At 40.2% G+C, this 20,627-nt stretch overlaps 1 protein-coding gene across 7 annotated transcripts in view; it reads left to right on the top strand.

Annotated features, from left to right (window-relative positions):
• Positions 1-2,023: 2,023 nt before the first annotated feature.
• Positions 2,024-20,627, top strand: part of RB1 (RB transcriptional corepressor 1) — a 148,731-nt gene continuing 130,127 nt past the window's right edge. For 2 of the 7 annotated variants that reach the window (XM_089899557.1, XM_089899556.1), the window contains exons 1-2: positions 2,024-2,324; positions 5,096-5,222. In XM_089899557.1, coding sequence (XP_089755683.1) covers positions 2,194-2,324; positions 5,096-5,222 — 258 coding nt within the window. In that variant the 5' untranslated portion in view covers positions 2,024-2,193. Of the gene's footprint in view, positions 2,325-2,399; positions 4,268-5,095; positions 5,223-7,396; positions 13,828-20,627 lie in introns of those variants that run through there. The other 5 variants (XR_016388694.1, XM_089899561.1, XM_089899560.1 and 2 more) reach the window with 4 other exon arrangements.

Raw genomic sequence — 20,627 nt, forward strand, 5'->3', positions numbered from 1 at the left:
CCTATTGTGCCATCCTTAGTATTTCTGCCTCATCCTCAGGTCAGCTTGTCTTAAGTCACAATGGCTGCAGCAACTGCAAGTGTCACATCCTCCAAATAGTTAAGGGGTAGAAGAACTATGTCATCCTTGTATCTCTTTTCAGCAGGCTCCCAGCAGCCTCTCTTTGATCCTGCAAAGACCAAAACTGGATCCTGTGCTCCTGACTACCCTAATCCTGGGCAAGGTGAGTGGAATTACCACTGTGATGGTATGTGCTCTCTGTAGCCGGGCCTGGGCATGGACCCTACCACCAGATAAACTTTTAGTCCCCGAGAGAGGGTTTCTGAACTTAGGCAGAACCAGCTGTTGAGCAGGCCAATGATTGCCACCCCTTTTTCACATTCTGGCATATACCATGGCATACACAGAAAGTGATAATCCATTGTACAACACACAGGGATAAACCCAAGAGCTATGACTTGCCTGGGGCTGCTGCCTCAGCCTTGCTCAGCTGTTCCAAGGATGGGGGGGGGGGTGGGTTTCACACCAGAGCACAGCTGTATTTTATTCACAGCACCTCAGTTGAGAGGCTCTGAACCGGCAACCCACAGCATCTGCCAATGAGAGAAAAACATGTACTCAAACTAGGCAATCTATTATTACAAGCACGTACCAAGAGACGAGACAGTTTCTAAGCCAATGCTTGATGGTGGTAGTTCCAGCAAACTCTTCTCTGATGTCTTTGTGCCTTTGCACATGCTGTTTCCCTCTCTTGGTGTTTTCTTTAACACGATGTAATGGATAAGTGGAGTCAAATATATCTGGGTTCAAATCCTCTACCACCTGTAAACCCATCTAACATTGTTCAAAATAAAGTAACGTCTGTCAAGGGCCACTATCAAGTCTCTTTCAGACACCCAAGGACTGGAAAATTACTGAAGACAACAAGTCTATTCTCAGAAAAAACACATCCTATAGAAGCACAGCCAGCCTGGTGACAACTGCGGACCAGAATAGATATCAACCCATCCCCTCTTTCTTGCATCTTGCCCTTTAAGACTCAGTAAAAGACTCAAACGCCCACCCTTCAGGGCCAACGCCACTCTATGCTTTTGGCCCCTTTCCTCCCTAGGAAAGAGAATAAAAACTAACTTTTCTTCCCCTGTTAATATTTCGGTCAATTCTTTCACAACACGCGTCGGCTCACCTAACATCACCCATCAGCTCTGTAATATTGGTTAAATTAACTCCTCCGAGCCTGTTTTCCCAGCTGGAAAGTGTAATAGGACTACGACTCATTTTAAAGGGTTGTTTCTGAGTATTAAGTAGGACAATTATGTAAAGTGGCCAGAACAGTCCCTTGTACACAAAGTCCTCCTTAAATGTTAGGTCCGTCGGGCAAACTTCTACTCAAATGCCACTGCTCCTCTGAAGCTGTCCCTTATACATTCCGAGGGTGCTTCCTGATTTTACACCCCTGTTAAATCATTTAGCACCCTGTCATTAGTTCTTTGCCCAACCCCTTCCCCAAAAGAACTCTAAAAGGCCATTGTCCCATACTTGGTCTCTCCTAAGGGTTGGCAAAATTCAGCTCCTGAGAGGTGTTCCAGAAGTTTTTGTTTTTGTTTCGGACGACTTCGCTTAACGGATTGGGCGGTAGGACTGCGGGCGAGAGGGAGGGCACCGCCCACGGAGCAGAGGGGCGTGCCCGCCCCGGGTGCGCTCGCCAGATACTCCCGGCGGGGCCTCCGCCGTAGCTCCGGATCCACCCGCAGATAGTGATGGGGCCTGCGCTCGCCCACCAGGCTGGGTAGCGTCCCGTTACCGGAACCCACGCCTGGAGGGGCGAGTTTCGGGAAGAGACAGGTTCAGGCGGCTGCGGCTGCCTCTGGGCGGGCGCCTGGGCCCAGGCCGGGGCTCCCCTCCCGACCGCGCCCCCGCCCTGCGAATAGCCCGGCACCCCGGTGCCCTCCCGACGCCGGCGGGCCCTGGAGCCTCGCGGACGTGACGCCGCTGGCGGAAGTGACGTTTTCCCGCGGTTGGACGCGGCGCTCGGTTGCCGGGCGGGGGAGGGCTCGTCCGGTTTTTCTCAGGGGACGTTCAAATTATTTTTGTAACGGGAGTCGGCAGAGGACGGGGCGTGCCCGACGTGCGCGTGTCCTCCCTCCCCGGCCCTCCTCCAGCGTCCGCCGGCGCCTGCCCTGCGAGGGCGTCATGCCGCCCAAAACCCCCCGTAGAGCAGCAGCCGCCGCCGCTGCCGCGGAGCCCCCGCCGCCTCCCCCGCCGCCTCCTCCTGAGGAGGACCCCGAGCAGGATAGCGGCCCCGAGGACCTGCCTCTGGCCAGGTGAGCGAGCCGAGACGCCGCCGCGGGCGGCGCGCAGGAAGGGCGCCCGGAGGGTGCGTCGGCGGGCGCCGCGGCGTCTAGGCGGGGGTGCGTCTCCGCCGGGGACCGGGTCCCGGCGGGAGTAGGGACTCTCCCGGTGCCCCACCGCCGCGGAGCGCCCGGAGGAGGCTGACAGGAGTCTGGGTTCGGGAGTGAGGAGAGGGCGGCCGGGAGGGGTCTCGGCTCCAGCTTGACAGGTGTCGGGCGGGTGGGGCTCGGGTCGCTGAGCGAAGTGACAGGTGCCGCCTTTCCTCCGCGAGACTGGAGTCTCGCAGGCGGCGGGTGATTTCGAGACCCCATCAAATGTAAAACGAAAAAAAAAAACAAAACAAAAAACTGGTGCCTGTTGGAGAGGTTTTTCTCCTGTTGAGGTTTGTAGTCCTCCGGTGGTCATTTGACTTTCTGTTTTGGTCTCCTGCGATGCAGCAGTTGGAAAGTATTTTCCTCTGGGCGTGCAGCTGCATCTGAAGCCCAGTCCTGGGAGAGGCCAGCCAGAAAAGCCTTGGACGCTACTGCAGAGATGCCATCGGACGTGAAGCGCAGGGTCCTGGGTGTCAGTTGCCCCCAGGAAACTCGGCTGAGGTGCTTTATGGCGTTCCCTTAGAAGAGTGCTTTCAGTACGTGAGGATTCACAGCCATCGGTAGTGACTGGTGGAACATAACTCTTTAGAGGAACTGGTGCATGGGCAAAAATATTGTGAGACATTTAGCCCAAGAGCTTGAAAGTTTCTAAACTTTTTCTTTTTTCTCGTTGCATAAAACTCTTCTTTCATATTAGTCTGCTTCAGCGTGCCTCATTATTTCTTCCATTTTGCGTTTTGGCTTTGAGCCAGCGAGGATCCTGGTGTCCTCCTTTTTTGTTTGTTTGAGTACAAAATTAGTGTTTTTGTGCTCACATGGAATTATTTTTTTTTCTCCTAAGTGGATTCTAAATTTAAGCAAGTCCATGATAATGCAGCAGAATATGACAAGGAGATATATATTGCAGCAGCTTATTTTTCTTGATTGTGATGCTTTATGGTTAGAACCTAAGATTGAACGAATATAGTTGTCATTATTATTGTCAGCACTAGCCCTACTTTGAGACTACACATCAGTTTCAAGGGAATGGGACTCCTTTCTGTCCCTCAGTACTCCCTCCTGCAGTTCTAGTCTATCAGCAAGTCTTATTTCTCTTATCTCCCCAGACACTAACAGAATTCGGGACAAATTGTTAAAGATTGGAATGGGCTTTGGAAATGGCTTGTGAAAAGCTATTCGAAATGCATATATTTAGACTCTCTTATATATTAATTAAAAATCATTCTCGCTAGTTTAAAAAAAAAAAGCCCAGGGATGTTCTGAGAGAAGACATTCGTTTCTGATTAGACTGATATATACAGTACTTTCCAGTTTCCCTTTGTAAAGTGCAGTGAAGTCTACTGTAAAGAACCCCATGTTATCCACAGAGCTTGGAAGCATTCTTGATTATTGTAGGGTAACCAGAAATATTGAAGTTCTGGCCGTCACCTGGGAAAAGAGACTTTGTTTCTTTTATTTTGCAAAACTGTATTTTATATACCTTTAAATGATGGAACTGTCAAAAATTCTCCTGTAAGTCAAAACCATGCAGTCTGTTCTTGATTATCCTTACCCATAAAATGTTTCCTTAGCATGGGCTATCAAACTCTACAGGTTAACTACTTAACAAGGATAGAGCCACTGCCTGGCAATCTGAAGCCGAGAAACTTACTTGGGATGGATTCAGGGCCCAGTCCAACTGCATTTCCAGTGACAGAGCCCATGTCTACTTTGAGAGTTGAGGTCTTCCTGCTGCTGTATTATCTCTGGCTTAAGTGATACAGTTGTAAGGGAAACCATCACTAGGAACAACACACCATCTTCATTCTTGAGATAACCAAAAGGTAATTATGTTTTGAAGTAGGGTTGGCAGTCTGGAATAGTGGTCAGGGGCATGGATTATAGAGTTAGGTTATTGGGTTTATATCAGGGTTTCCTATTTACTGGCTGTGATCTCAGGTGAGTACTTTAACTTTTCTGATTTGGTACTTATCTGTAAAACAAGGATAATAAGAGTACTTACCTAATAGGGCTGATGTGGGGTTCAGTCTACCTTCATCAAGGGTACTTTGTATGGGGCCATAGCAAATTCTAAAAAACTGTAAGCTATGCCTTGTACTACTATTATTATTATTAGATGTCAAATAGACATTAAGTGAATGAAAAAGAATTAGGCAAGAAGAATTTTTTGACTGCCTGTCTTGGTTAAGAAAGATCAAGAAGAAAAGGCTGAATTTGATCATCATGTAAGAAATACTAGTAGGTAGATTAAATGAAACATTGATTGTATTTTAGCAAAGTTACTGATATTGAATTGATTTTGTAATATTATCTAAGGCTTTCCTCTTGGCTAGTATCATCCCAGCTTTCCCAAACAGTTTTAGCTATTGTACTTACTTTCCTTCACAAGGCTATTTTGCTGCTCTAAAGTATGTGATTCACCAGATCAGCAGACATTTTTCACTGTGTGGTATTCTTGTTTTGGAAAGACCGAAGAAGATAAACATATGCTTAAATTCTAAGTGTAATTTTTTCAAAGATAAATAAGATCCTAAAGTATTTAGTGATGCTGTCTTTCAGGATAGTGCTATTGTATGCAAAACATTGAAACAAATATTTAATTAATTTGATTGTAAGTATGTGCCTATTACATGTATATTTTCATTTGGTAGGCTTGAGTTTGAAGAAACTGAAGAACCTGATTTTACTGCATTATGTCAGAAATTAAGGATACCAGATCATGTCAGAGAAAGAGCTTGGTTAACTTGGGAGAAAGTTTCATCTGTGGATGGAGTCTTGGTAAGGATTGTCTTTAAATTTTTTGAAAACATTTTTCTAATTTTAAAAATAATTTTTAATCACTGTAGAAAATTTAGAAAATGGAAAATATAAAGCAAAGCTAGTAACAATTCTATTACCCAGAGGCAATTTACTTCTGATAATATTAAAAATTAAAAAGAACCCAAAACTCTCCATGTAGGCCCCCCACCAAAGTATTTTAAAGCAAATTTTAGGTATCATATTTTATTCATAAATACTTCTCTCTGCTATAAAGACTTTTTAAAAAACAAAAAATGCCTCATAAAATGATTCTATACCTCATAAAATAATTTTTTATATCCTATAAAATAATTTTTAATATCTCATAATACATAGTGTTCAAATTTCCTAATTGCCTTAGAATTAGGTATATTAGAATTCAGGATCTTTGATAATATTTTGAAATATTTCTTCCATTTTTTCTTTGCATCTGTATGTGTATACCACCAGCAAATAATTATTGATGCTTTATATGTGCTGGGGAATATTATAAACACTTTTCAGAGAACCCATTTGACAATCCATTAAGATGTGAAATATAAAATCTTTATTTTACATGTAAAATGTAAAACCTTCATTTTATAGATGAAGACACTGAAGTAGAGCAAGGTTAAGTAACTTAACCAAGGACCCTGACTAATAAGATCTAAAGCATACTGTATATAACTACATGTATAATCCCATACATGTAGTTATATGTAGGTACATGTAGTTACATATAGGTTTGTATCTTGTTTAAAAAATTTTTTCTTAACATATGAGCATTTTCTTATGTTATTAAATATTTTTTGATATTTGATAATGTAGTTTCCAGTGGTAGTGTAATATTTTATTCATTATATGTATTTTAATTTGTTAACTCTTACTGTTATATGGCATTTTTTCCTCCAACTTTGGAGCTGTAAAATAATGTGATTAAACATCCTTATTCGTAAGAGTGATGCCTGGCAGAAAGTAAGTCTGTGATAACTTGTTAAATAAATTCATGAACCAATCTCTGATTATTAGAATACATTCTTACAAGTTGAATTACTGAGTCAAAAGCTATGAACATGTATAAAACTCTTGGTAATTATTGCTAAATTGCACTCCAGACACTTTTCATGAGTTTACTTTCTCATCAGCATTGTAGTAGAGTACATGTATGTCTTTTTTTACTGATCAGATCAACACAACAAAATGTGCTTATGTACATCCCATAAAAATAACTATTTAAAACCATTAAAAAAATCTCTGATGTCTTAGTCTATTTGGACTATTATAACAAATACCATAAACTGGGTAGCTTATAAACAATAGAAATTTATTTCTCACAGTTCTGGAGGCTGGGAAGTCCAAGATCATGGTGCTGGCAGATTCTGTGTCTGGTGAGGGCCCACTTACTTTTCATAGATAGTGTGTTGTCACTGGCCTCACTTGGCAGAGTGGGTGGGAGCTTTTACTGGCTTCTTTTATAAGGGCACCAATTCCATTCATGAGGGCTCTGCCCTCCTGACCTAATCACTCCTGAAGGCCTCATCCCCTAATAACATCACATTGGGTATTAGGTTTTCAGCATATGAATTTTGGGGGGACACAAGCATTCAGTCCATAGCACCTGGTAATAAAAAAAAGGAGAAAACAAATCTCACAGTTCCAAAGATCTGGACATATTCAAGAACTCCATACTAAAAAGGAATACTTGAAGTATCTTGGATGAATTATATTATTGGTATCATCCCAAAGGACCTAATGTATATTTCCACTGATTTGGGTACTTCATGTACAGAGCTGTTTCTGTGCATGCCGTTAAAGAGTCCTTCACTTCTCTCTCTTCCATAAATACTAGGCTTTTAGTTTTCAGAAAGTTGAGAAGGGGTATTTGATTGTAGAGAGTTTGGTGAGTATAGATGGTTTCCAACTTTTAAGCTGGTTGTGTTCCAAATCTCTTTGCAAGTATAATATGGTAGTTAGATTTCCGGGCTGGTTCACAGAAAACTTTTTTTTTTTTTTAACTGAACTGTAGCAGTTAATAGTTTTGGGCTTCAGACTTGAATATATATATATATATTATATATATATATTTTATATATATAAAAGCAGTAACATTTATTCATATATATATATATATATATATATATATATATATATATATGAATAAATGTTACTGCTTTTGTATCCTACCCTTTTCTCCTCCTGGCTTTGTCCCTGCTTTCTACGGGAACTGGCACACTTTAAAACTCATCTCCTGATGGAGCTCATGACGGGGACTAGGACATGTGCAGTCATTCCTGGTTGTGTGCTGAGGAAGACAAGAAAGGAATTTCATGTTGCCTTTGGGATTTGGGGTACCTTTTTGTTGGGTACGACTGGATGATGTTGTATTGTCCTGTTATAATTCACCAGACTTTTACATAGAAATCTTATTTTAAGTGATAGTTAAGTTTTTGAGGGTTGACCTGATAATTTAACCTTCATTTATACAGTAATTTCTAAGGGAGAATATGAGCTAGTGTGTGCTGAGAAGCGAATGAATGACAAAATGAACCTGTTTCCTATGCAGCCATTCTAGTTGAGATTGGCTGTCTTCTTTGAAACAAGAAGAGGAATGTGGTAACTTAGGGCACTTTTTGGCAACTGAAAATAGATAATGTTTATTGGAATAGAGGATGGGTTAAGAGCAAGGATTTGTCATCAGACTGGACTGACTCAAGTCTCAGATCTACCATTTACTGGCTCTGTGATCTCGAAAAGTTACCTAAAATCTCCAAGCCTCAGTTTTTTTATTTGTAAAGGGAACTAACAATGATTTTTGGAACTTGGAGTTATTTTGTGGATTAAATAAATTCATGCATGTAAAGCACTTATTAGTGTAAATGAGTGCCTATATTAGGTCATGCAAGAGGAATTATTTGACTTAAGAATTACTGCAGAAAATCTTACATTAATATTTTTTAGGAGAATTTAAGAATCAGTTAAAATGGTTGAAGTTTTAAATGGATGTATAGTGATTCTGATGCAGTATTTTTGCTAAAATCCACATTTTTGAGTTCTTCAGAGTAAAAGAAGTTGTTTATGCATACATGAAAGCATACATTAATTCTTTTAAAGGAAAGGTTTGTGGTATTTTGTCTAGAAATTTCTCCTTGTATAAATGTTTAGTAAGTATGTAATAGGTGATTGCTGTTGTAAGATTAGATTGTGTTCGTGCTGCTTATAGCATATGAATAAAATAAGGAACTTTCCATCAAGAAATTGGCCAGGAATGCTTTTCATACTGTGACTTATGGTGAATCAGTTGTTGGAATTTTGGTTTTCTTTCTGTGTCTTGAATGACAGTGTGGTAGAATAGAAAAGACCTTGGACCTCAGAGCAAAAAACTTTGTAGTTGTAATGTAGCTATATGATTTTAGGCAAATTGGTTAATTCTCCAGTCTCTGTTTGCTCATCTGCAAAGCAGAAATGATGTCTGAATGTCAGTTTCTTAGGGCTTTGCATGTGTATGTGTGTGTGTGTATGTGTGTTTGTATATGTTTTTTGTGTGTATATATTCAAGGGCTTTGAAATATATTGCCCTTGATAGAGGCATTTTTATAGGTCATTATATTTAGAAAGATAATTGAAAAAAATAGTTTGGAATTGGAGTAATACTAGGCATTCCATTTAAGCTATACTGCAGAAATATGAAGGGGTTTCTTACTAACCTTAGAAAGCAGAATATCTATTTTAAAATTATGTGTAGTGAAAGGTCCCTTTACCTGTAGTTTTCTAGCCCTTAGTTTTCTAACCCTTTCTGTTTGGCGATGGTGCTGGTATCCTGATTGTATGTGGATGTTGCTGAGCCAAATGCACTTCAGAACATGTACGTGAACGTTATATTTGTATTACAGTTGTAGGATATTTGCAGCTTCTTTTATTTCTGTTTCCAGTCCTCAGATTAATTTTTTAAAACATTTTGTTACGGAGAATTGCAGATATTTATAAAAGTAGGTAGAGAAAATTGTATGACTTCTCATATACCTCTTAACCAGCTTCAGCAGTTATCAGTCATAGCCGAACTCTATTTCTCCCTGGCCCCATATTATTTTAAAGTATCCCAGATATGATGTTTCGTCTGTACATATTTCAGTATGTATGGGGAAAAAAATAAGAACTCTTAAAAAAGTGACCACTGTTCATCACACCTGACAAAATTAATGAAAATTCCTTAATATCAAGTATCCAGCGTTCAAATTTTCTTGATTGTTTCATAAGTTCTTTTTTTTTTTCAGTATGTTCTAATGACGATTTACATAAGGTCCATACAGTATGATTGGTTGACTTGTGTCTTAAATCTTTTAATCTGTTGGTTTCACGTCTCCCTTCCCTCCCCCTTTTCCTTTCTTTTCTTTTCTTTTTTTTTTTTTCAATTTATTTGTTGAAGAAACTGGATTGTTTATCCTGTGGAATTTCTTACTGTGTGTATTTTACAGATTGTACCTCCTTCATTGTTTAACATATTTGCTAATTCTCTGTGTTTCCTAGAAATGGATCTAGAGGCCTGATCAGATCCTGGTTTGATATTTTCCAGAAGAAATACTTCAGAGATGTTGTTGTGTATGACTGTTAGTAGACACATAATGTCTTGCTATCTCTCTCTCTTTTTTTTTCTTTTTTTGATGTAAGCTATTATTGATGACCATTGACTAGATCCATCAGGGGTTGCTAAATGGTGAACTGATAACTTTATCATTCCGTTTTCAACTATTAGCTGTAATTCTTCTGTAAATGGAAACTTTCCTCCATCAATTATTCTTATTCTGAAGTACAGATTATTCAGGAAAGGTAGGATAAGTGCTTTATTCTTTGCTTTTATTGACTAGTTTTCAAGCTGATGAGTTTGTTTTGTAACATTCTGTGAAGGTGACCAATGATTATAATCATCTTTTCAAGTATTATCTTGACAGTACCAATAGCCCAGTTTGACTGTACATAGACATTTAATAAGATCTTTACTCAATGATATTATGACATACTGTTGACCCTTGAACAGTGTGCGGGTTAGGGGCGCCAACCCTCCACACAGTCAACAATCTGCATATGCAGTTCCTTCCTATACAAGGTTCCTCTGTTTCCGCAGTTTCACATCTGAAGGTTCAGCCAACCTTAGGTCACGTAGTAGTATAGTATTTACTACTGAAAAAAAGTCTGCCTGTAAGTGGTTGCACAGAGTTCATAGCCATGTTCTTCAAGGGTTAACTGTATTTTGTAACATCAAGAATGAAATGGATGTGAGGTCATATAGTATTTAACCTTTGGGATTGTCTTTTTTCATTCAGCTTAATTCCCTGGAGATACAGTGATGTTATATGTCAATATATTAGTTTGCTAAGGCTGCTGTAACAAAATACTACAGACTGGGTGGCTTAGACAGCAGAAATGTATTTTCTCACAGTTTTGGAGGCTGGAAATCCAAGATAAGAGCTGGGCAGCTTTGGTTTCTTCTGAGGCCCCCCTCCTTGGCTTGCAGATGGCTGCCTTCTCCTTATGTTCTGGAATGGTTTTCCTGTGCGCATATCCCTGGCGCCTTTTTGTGTGTCAGATTTCCTGTTCATGTAAGGATGCTAGTCAGATTCAGTAAGGCCCACACCTCTGTCCTCATTTTAACTTACTGTACCTCTTTGAGACCCTGTCTCCAAATACAGTTACATTCTCAGGTACTTGGGGTTAGGGCTGCAACATAGGAATTTTGTGGGGGGAGCACAATTCAGCCCATTGCAAATAGTTTGTTCGTTGTTTTTTACTTTTTTGGTAGTATTCCATGGTATGGCTGGACCACAGTTTGTTTAATCATTCATTTACTGAAAGATGGATGTGCTGTTCATAGGTTTTAGCTATTATGAATAAAGCTGCTGTGAACATTCGTGTATAGGTTTTTGTGTGGACATCAGTTTTCCACTCTTTAAGTAAACACCAAGGAGTGTGATTGCTGGATCCTGTGGTAAGATCCTATGGTAAGAGTATGTTTATTTTTGTAAGAAACGTCCAGATTATATCCAGAGTGGCTGTATCATTAATGAAAATTCTTATTGTTTCACATTCTTCCCAGCATTTGGTGTTGTCAGTGTTTTGAATTTTGGCCATTCTAATAGGTGTGCTCTCTCATTGTTTTACTTTGCAATTCTCTAATGATATGTGATGCTGAGCATCTTTTCATATGCTTACTTGCCATCTGTACATCTTCTTTGGAGCGGTGACTACACCTTGTGCCAATTTTTAAATCTGCTGTTTATTTTCTTATAGTTTTAGGAGGAGTTTTAGGAGGAGTTTATGTATTTTGGGTAACAGTCCTTTTCAGATATATCTTTTACCAATATTTTCTCCCATTCTGTGGCTTGACTTCTCATTCTCTTGACAGTGTCTTTCACAGAGCAGAAATATTTAATTTTAATAAAGTCTGGTTTATAAATTCTTTTCTGAATCATGCCTTTGGTTGGTATTGTATCTAAGTATCATTGCTATCATACTTCCTGACTTCAAACTATATTACAAAGCTACATTAATCAGAATGGAATGGGATTAGCATTCAAACAGACACACAGATCAATGGAAAAGAGTAGAGAGCCCAGAAATAAACCCACACACATATGTGGTCAATTAATTTGTGACAAAAGGAGCCAAGAATATACAACAGGGGTAAGACAGTGTTTTCAATAAAGGGTGCCGGGAAAACTGGACAGCCACATGCACAAAATGAAACTCACTGTCTCACACCATAGACAAAAACGAGCTTGAAGTGGATTAAAGACTTGAACATAAGAAACCGTAAACTCCTAGAAGAAAACAGGTGGTAAGCTCCTTGACATCAGTCTTGGCGATGATTTTTTGAATTTGACACCAAAAGCAAAGGCAACAAAAACAAAAGTAAACAAGTAGGACTACGTCAAAATAAAAAGCTTCTGTACAGGAAAGGAAAGCATCAACAAAATGAAAAGGCAACCTACCAATTGGGAGAAAATATTTGCAAATCATATATCTGATAAGGGGTTAATATCCAAAATACATAAAGAACAAACAGTCCAGTTAAAAACTGGGCAGAGGAACAGAATAGACATATTTCCATAGAAGACATATGGATGGCTTACAGGTACATGAAAAGGTGCTTAACATCTCTAATCATTGGGAAAATGCAAATCAAGCCATAATAAAATATCACTCACATCGGTTAGAATGGCTGTTATCAAAAAGGCAAGAAATAACAAGTGTTGGTGAGAATGTAGAGAAAAGGGAACCCTAGTACACTGTTGGTAAGAATGTATATTGGTGCAGCCGCTGTGAAAAACTGTACGGAGAGAGGAGAGAGAGATCAAGATGGAGTTAAAGGACACGGGCTCACCTTCACTCACTTGAACACATCAAAACCAGAACTACATATAGAGCGATGTTTGGTGAAATCGACCCAGGGACTAGCAAGATGACTCTTCTACAACCAAGGCTGTAAAGGAAGAACCACACGAAGGCTGGTAGGAAGGGAGGAGAAGCAATCTGGTCAGGACCTGTACCTGCTGTGGGGGACACAAGAGGAAGGGGATGTCACAGGCTTGGGAATTATCCCTGGGGGAATGAGGGATTTGCGCCACATATTAGGCACCCTAGCCCAAGGGTCCAACGCTGGGAAGATGACCCCCTTAACTGGTTTGAAAATCAGTGGGGCTTACTGGAGAGATATAAGAAACCGAGACACCGCTTTTGAAGAGCATGCACAGACTTGCTTCCTCCCAGTCACAGCACAGAGGCAGCAGATTGAAAACTTCCTGGGGCTCTGGCCGGCTTCTCAGGACGGCCCCAGTGTACTCCCCAGCCTGCACAGGGCTCCTGCTCCAGCGCCTCTTGCTCTGGTGCTGCACCCGACTAAGGCGCAGGCTGTTGATGAGAGTGCGCACACGCGGAGGGATCCAAGCCTGCTTGGACCCAGCCCCTGTCTCTGAGTGTGGAGGCAGCCATTGCCAGCATGTGTGTCAGTGTGTACACTCGGCGGGGAGTGAAACCAGATCCCGGGCGGAGAATGTTGCCACTCAAGTGAGGCTTCCTTGTACACACTCGAGAGGGAGCGAAACTAGCTCTAGGGTGGAGACTGCCATCGCAGGATTGTGTGCCCCTGCTCACACCTAGAAGGGAGCAAAACCAGGTCAGTGGCATGGCACCAGCCCCTCAAGCCCTGACCCAGCCTCTAACCAAGGCATGTGCACCAGAGGGTGGGGAGAGTGAAATCAGCACAGGAGTACAGCCCCATGCCCTCGAGCCCTGGATGAGCCCCAAACCAAGACAGGGACTGCCACCCACCTAGCTGAAACCCAGTTCCCTCAGGACTCCTGTTCCAGCCCCTTGAGCCCCACCCCACCTCTCACAGGGCGGTGACAGCCATTGAGCAGAGAAGCCCCAGCTCTGACTAGCCACTCCAACTTCAGCCCTACCTCCTACCAAAGTGTTGGCTGCCAGCACACCCTGAGGGAAGATCCAGACTGTGCTCACTTCAGATCCAGCAGCACTCCTACCAAAGCAACTGGACACATGCAGACGCATAGAGACATTCCCACATGAGGACATGCCTTCAAGACTGGGAGAGGTAACTGCTTCACCTAATTTCATGGCGACAGAGAAAGTTAAACAAAATGAGAAGACAGAGGAGTATGTTTCAAATGAAAGAGCAAGAAAAAAACCCTGGGGGGAAAAAAACAGACTCTAATGAAACAGAGGTAAATACCTGATAAAGAATTCAAAGTGATAGTAATAAGTATGCTAACAGAACTGGGGAAAAGAATAGATGAACACAGTGAGAATTTTAACAAGGAACTACACACACAAAAAAACCAGTCAGGGGGCTTTCCTGGTGGCACAGTGGTTGAGAGTCCACCTGCCGATGCAGGGGACACAGGTTCATGCCCCGGTCCAGAAAGATCCCACATGCCGCGGAGCGGCTGGGCCCGTGAGCCATGGCCACTGAGCCTGCGCGTCCGGAGCCTGTGCTCCGCAAGGGGAGAGGCGAGAACAGTGAGAGGCCCGTGTACCGCAAAAAAAAAAAAAAAAAGCTGAAGAACACAACAACTGAAATGAAAAACACACTAGAGAGAATTAACAGCAGGTTAGGTGATAAAGGAGAATGCATAAGGGATCTGAAAGAATAACGGAAATCACCCAGTCAGAACAGCAAAAAGAAAAACAGATTTTAAAAAATGAGAAGAATAAGGAACCTTTGGGACAATATCAGGTGCACTAAAATTCACAATATAGGGGTCCCAGAAGGAGAAGAGAGAGAGAAAGGGTAGAAAATGTAAGTGTTGGAATTATGGCTGAAAACTTCCCAAACCTAGACAATGAAACAGATATCCAGGTGCAGGAAACACCCAGAGTCGCAAACAATATGAACCCAAGACGTATCATAATTAAAATGGCAAAAGTTAAAGAGAGAAAAGGCAGCTAGAGAAAAACAGTCACATGCATTTCTGTTATGAGTAATTTGTGTCTTCTCTTTCACTCTCTCTTTGTAGTTAATCTGACTATAGGCTTATTGATTTTATTGATCTTTTCAAAGTAACAGATTTTGGTTTCCTTGGTTTTTCTGTTGATTTTCTGTTTTCACTAATTGTTTTGTGTTTAGCTGGCTTTTTTATTGAAATGTTTAAATTCCTTTCTTATTTCCTTTTGTGTATATTCTTTCATTGTTTTCTTTGTAGTTACCATGGAGATTACATTTAACATCCTAAAGTTTTAACAGTCTAATTTGAATTTATTCAAGCTTAACTTCAATAACATAGAAAATTATGCTTCTTCAACAGTCCTGTCCATACTCCTTTCAGTTGTTGATGTCACAAAATTGTCTTTTTATGTTGAGAGTCCAAAAACATAAACTAATAATTTTTAATGCATCAGTCTCTTAAATTATGTAGAAAACAAAAAGTGAAGTTACACATTATTATTACAATAATAATATCTTTTGCAATTGCCCTTTTTTTTTTTTTTTTTTTTGAGGTACGCGGGCCTCTCACTGTTGTGGCCTCTCCCGTTGCGGAGCACAGGCTCTGGACGTGCAGGCTCAGCGGCCATGGCTCACGGGCCCAGCCGCTCCGCGGCATGTGGGATCTTCTCTGGACCAGGGCACAAACCCGTGTCCCCTGCATCGGCAGGCAGACTCTCAACCACTGCGCCACCAGGGAAGCCCTGCAATTGCCTATTTAAAAATTTTATTTATTTTATTTATGTTTGGCTGCGGTGGGTCTTTGTTGCTGTGCACAGGCTTTCTCTAGTTGTGGCGAGCGGGGGCTACTTTTCGTTGCGGTGCGCAGGCTTCTCATTGCGGTGGCTTCTCTTGTTGCTGAGCATGGGCTCTAGGCACGGACGCTTTAGTAGTTGTGGCTTGCGGGCTCTAGAGCGCAGGCTCAGTAGTTGTGGCTCATGGGCATAGTTGCTCTGAGGCATGTGGGATCTTTCCGGACCAGGGATTGAACCTGTGTCCCCTGCATTGGCAAGCAGATTCTTAACCACTGCACCACCCGGGAAGTCCTGCCCATGTATATACTTTTACTGAGATTTTTATTTCTTCATATGGCTTTGAGTTACTGACTTTAGTCCTTTAATTTCAACCTGCAGGACTCCTTTTAGCATTGCTCATAGGATATGTGTAGTGGTAATGATAATTATCTTCCTCAACTTTTGTTTATCTAAGAATGTCTTAATTTTTTCCTCACTTTTGAAGGACAGTTTTGCTGCCTCTAGCAATCCTGGCTGACAGTATTTTTCTTTTAGCACATTGAATACATCAGCTCCTTCTGAATACTGCCTTCTGGCCTTCAGAGTTTCTGATGAGAAATCTGCAGATAATCTTATTGAAGATCCTTTATACATGATGGCTTTCTTCTTTCTTGCTGCTTTAAAAATTCTCCCTTTGTGGGCTTCCCTAGTGGCGCAGTGGTTGACAGTCCGCCTGCTGATGCAGGGGACACGGGTTCGTGCCCTGGTCCGGGAAGATCCCACATGCCGCGGAGTGGCTGGGCCCATGAGCCATGGCCACTGAGCCTGCACGTCTGGAGCCTGTGCTCTGCAACGGGAGAGGCCACAACAGTGAGAGGCCCGCATACCAAAAAAAAAAAAAAAATTCTCCCTTTGTCCTTGGCACTGACAGCTTACTTATAATATGTCTTGGAATGGGTCCCTTTGAGTTCATCCTACTTGGAGTTTAAACTTCTTGGATGCTTATATTCATGTCTTTCATCACATTTTGGAAATTTTGGCCATTATTTTAAAAAATATTTTCCGTTTCTTTTTTCTCTCTCTTCTTCTGGAACTCCCATAATGCATATGTTGTTCCACTTAATGGTATCTCACAGGTCCCTTAGTCTCTGTTTGCTTTTCTTCAGATTTTTTCTTTCTGTACATTGTCCTGTCTTCAAGTTTGTTGTTTCTTGCTTCTGCTTTCTCAAATCTATCTCTGAACCTCTGTAGTGAATTTTTCATTTTGGTTATTATACTTTTCAGCTCCAGAATTTCTAGAGACTTCTTTTTTAGGTTCTATCTATTGATATTTCCATTTTGTTTGTACATCATTTTCTTGACATATCTTCCTTTAGTTCTTTGAGCATCTTTAAGACACTTGTTTTAAAATTTTCATCTAGTAAATCTGCCATCAAATCTTTTTCAAGGATACTTTCTTTTGGCCAACTTTTTTTTCCTTTAAATGAGCCATACTTTCTTGTTCTTTGTATGCATTGTCATTTTTTTGTTGAAAACTGGACATTTGAATCTAATAATTTGGTAAGTCTGATATCACATTCTCCCCACTTCCCTAGAGTTTGCTGTTTGTTTGTTTGTTTGTTTTCATTTTTGTTTGGTTTGGTTTTGATTGTTGTAGGCTATGTCTGTGCCAGGGATCAGCCTGAAGTATAAACTTAAGGTCTTCTCAGGCCTTTTCTGATTCTGTGCCTTTCTTGGGTGTGCAGTGTGACTTTCTAATTTCCTCCATTTATTTGGTTACTTTTGAATGTCTTAGTCCAATGTCTGACTCCCAAAAGAGGAAAAAGAGAAAAAAATGAAGAGTAGGGGGAAGGTGCCAACTTTTTAAATCTCCTGGCAGTCACTTCCACTAGAGGGAGAGGTGCTTGCAACAATGGGGGAGGTGCAACAACAGTAGCCCCCACCTCTTTGCCTGCTCCTCCGTGATGAGCAGCGATAAGTGAGTGATCAGAGCACAGATCTGTGAAATTTGGAGGACTGGGTCCTTTCTGCCCACCCTGGCTCCTGCAGATTCTGTGCAGGCTGTTCCAGGAACATGTGCATAGTTGCCTGCCATGTGGGTGACAGTTGGCTATGGGTACCTGTTACTGTGTTCAGAGCTGAAATTGACAGAAATTAACTATCATTTACCTTCTTTGCCTTCCCCTGGAAGTTGTAAGCCTTTAATAGACTCCAGAGTTCCAGAATAGTTACATCCGACAGATTCTGCCAGTGCAACTGTTGTCTGGGTGGGGAGACAGATTTCTAGTGCTTCCTACTCTGCCGTCTTCCCAGAATTCTCTCTTCATATGAGTTTTAGGATCAATTTGTCAGTTTCTTTCAGAAAGACAGTTGAAATTTCAGTAGAGGTTATACTGAATCTCTAGATTAATTTGGGGAGTATTGCCATCTTAACAATATTATCTTCAGATGCATGAGTGTGAAATGTCTTTCCATTTATTGAGATATTCTTTAATTTTTCAACAGTATTTTTAGTTTTTAGAGTACAAGTCTTGCAGTTAAAATATTATTCCTAAGTATTTTATTCTTACTGATTCTGTTATAAATGGAATTTGTTTTTGGTTTTTGGTTTATTCATTGCTGGTGTATAGAAATACAGTTGACTTTTGCATGTTGATTTTGTATGCTGCAAACTTGCTGAATTCATATTTTAATTCAAATAGTTTTTTAGTGTATTCCTTAGGATTTTCTGAATACAAGATCATATTGTCTGCAAATAGAGATAGTTTTACTTCTTCCTTTATAATCTGGATGCCTTTTATTTCTTTTTCTTCCCTAATTGCCCTGGCTAGAACCTTCAATACATTGTTGTCTTTTTCCTTATCTTAGGGGGAAGAACATTCAGTCTTTTACCATTACTTATGATGTGGGCTTTTTGTCGATGCCTTTGTCAGGTTGAGGACGTTCCCTTTTATTCCTGTTGTATTGAGTGTTTTGTCAAATGATTTTGGATTTTGTCAAATGACTTTTCTGCATCTATTGAGATAATCATATGTTTTTTTTCTCCTTATTGATATAATGTATTATATTATTTTAAGATTTTAAACAACATTGCATTTTTAGGATAAAGTGGGACTTATCCTAAAAATCCCACTTGGTCATAGTCTGTAATTCTTTTTATATATTTGTAAATTTGGTTTCCTCATACTTTGTTGATTTTTTTTTTTTTTTTTTGGCTGTGTTGGGTCTTTGTTGCTATGCGTGGGCTTTCTCTAGTTGTGGTGAGTGGGGACTACTCTTCATTGCAGTATGCGGGCTTCTCGTGGCTTCTCTTGTTGCGGAGCACATGCTCTAGGTGCACAGGCTTCAGTAGTTGTGGCACGTGGGCTCAGTAGTTGTGGCTTGCGAGTTCTAGAGCTCAGGCTCAGTAGTTGTCGTGCACGGGCTTAGTTACTCTACGGCATGTGGGATCTTCCCGGGCCAGGGCATGAACCTGTGTCTCTGGAATTGGCAGGCAGATTCTTAATCACTGTGCCACCAGGAAAGCCCTTTGTTGACGATTTTTATGCATATGTTCATAAGAGATTTTGGTCTCTATTTTCTTTCCTTGTAATGTCTTTGTATGATTTTAGTGTCAGGGTAGTACTGACCTCTCACAGAAGGAGTTGGGAAATGTTTCCTCCTCTTCAGTTTTTATGGAGCAATTTGGTGACTTGATATTAATTCTACTTTAAATATTTGGTAGAATTCACCAGTGAAACCATCTGAGCCTGGACTTTTCTCTGTGTAGAAGTTTTAAAATTACTAATCCAACCTCTTACCTTGTTAGAGGTCTTTTCAGATGTCAGTTTCTTTTTGAGTTGGTTTCGGTCCAGCTCTTGGAGTTGGATCTTTTTAGAAATTTGTCCATTTCATCTGTGTTATCTAATTTGTCAGCATGCAGTTGTTCATAGCATTCCTGTTATAATTCTTTTTTTATTTCTGTAATGTTGGTCTTAATGTCCTTATTTCATTCCTAATTTTAGCTAATTTGAGTCTTTCTTTTTTCTTGATCAATCTAACTAAAAGCTTCTCTATTTTGTTGGTTTTTTCAAAAAACCAGTCTTTGGTTTTATTGTTTTTTCTCTTCTATTCTCTAAAAAATTTAATCAAACCGTTTCCTTCCTATCCTTTTTACCATTTAATGTTTTAAACGTAATATAAATGTTGGATAACATTATTAAAGTTCATCATGAACTACTCAGATATATCTAACATATAATTATATATAATTGTTATAATAATATATAATTTGACTTCCTACTTTTAAAATTGCTTTTTCTTCATGAAAGTTTTTACTGTTGGCCAGTATTGTTTACTGCAGTATATTTTCTTCTTTCTGAGGATCCATGGAAGGAATTTTACTCTCATCTCTGAATGAAGACTAGCTAGGCTTCTTCTGAGAAGCTATTTTATTTTATTTTATTTTGTGGTCATTATGAATCTTATAACTTATTGTCTACTGTTTTGAATTCCACCTTTCAAGGCGTAGTATGTAGTTTTTCAGATACTAACATCTTGTCATTTTCTCCCACCATTTCTATATTTCCCTTTCAGCATTTCAAAAATATATATATTCATATATAAACACACACCCATATATATTCAAAACTCAAATATACTTGTTTTAAAAAATTTTATAGTATTAGAGTGAAAAGTGACTATCCATTGCTCTCTTTGTATTCCCACTTCTGTAGAAATAACCACTGATAAATTTTTTGCTCATTCTCTCCCTTCAACCCTTCCTCACTTCCCCTTTCACACACACACACACACACACACACAAAGGATTTTTATTTTACCTCACTGAGGTCTTATTATTTACTTACACTTTTTAGCCAATTTATTATCAGTGTGTTTGAAATAGGCAGTAGATTCAGATGGTTCAAGATTCAAAAGAAATAAAAATGTAAACAGTGAGAAGTCTCTCTCATTCTTTCCCCAAGCTGCCTGCTTTTCCTCTGTAGGCAGCTAATAAAAGTTTCTAGTTTTTGCATTTTTCTGCACCTTGCTTTTTTCATGTAGTGATGTATCTTGAAGAGCACCTCTCCCTCTGTGTTTAGCTTAATCTTTTTAGTGGATGTATTTCCCATTGTATGAATGTGTAATTTATTTATATATTCCCCTGTTAACAAACATTTTAGTTTCTTTTTGAACATT

Source organism: Delphinapterus leucas, chromosome 18 (genome assembly GCF_059928025.1).
Source record: "Delphinapterus leucas isolate spDelLeu-1000000601 "Yukka" chromosome 18, BTC_Dleu_Yukka2, whole genome shotgun sequence".
Lineage (NCBI taxonomy): Eukaryota > Metazoa > Chordata > Mammalia > Artiodactyla > Monodontidae > Delphinapterus > Delphinapterus leucas.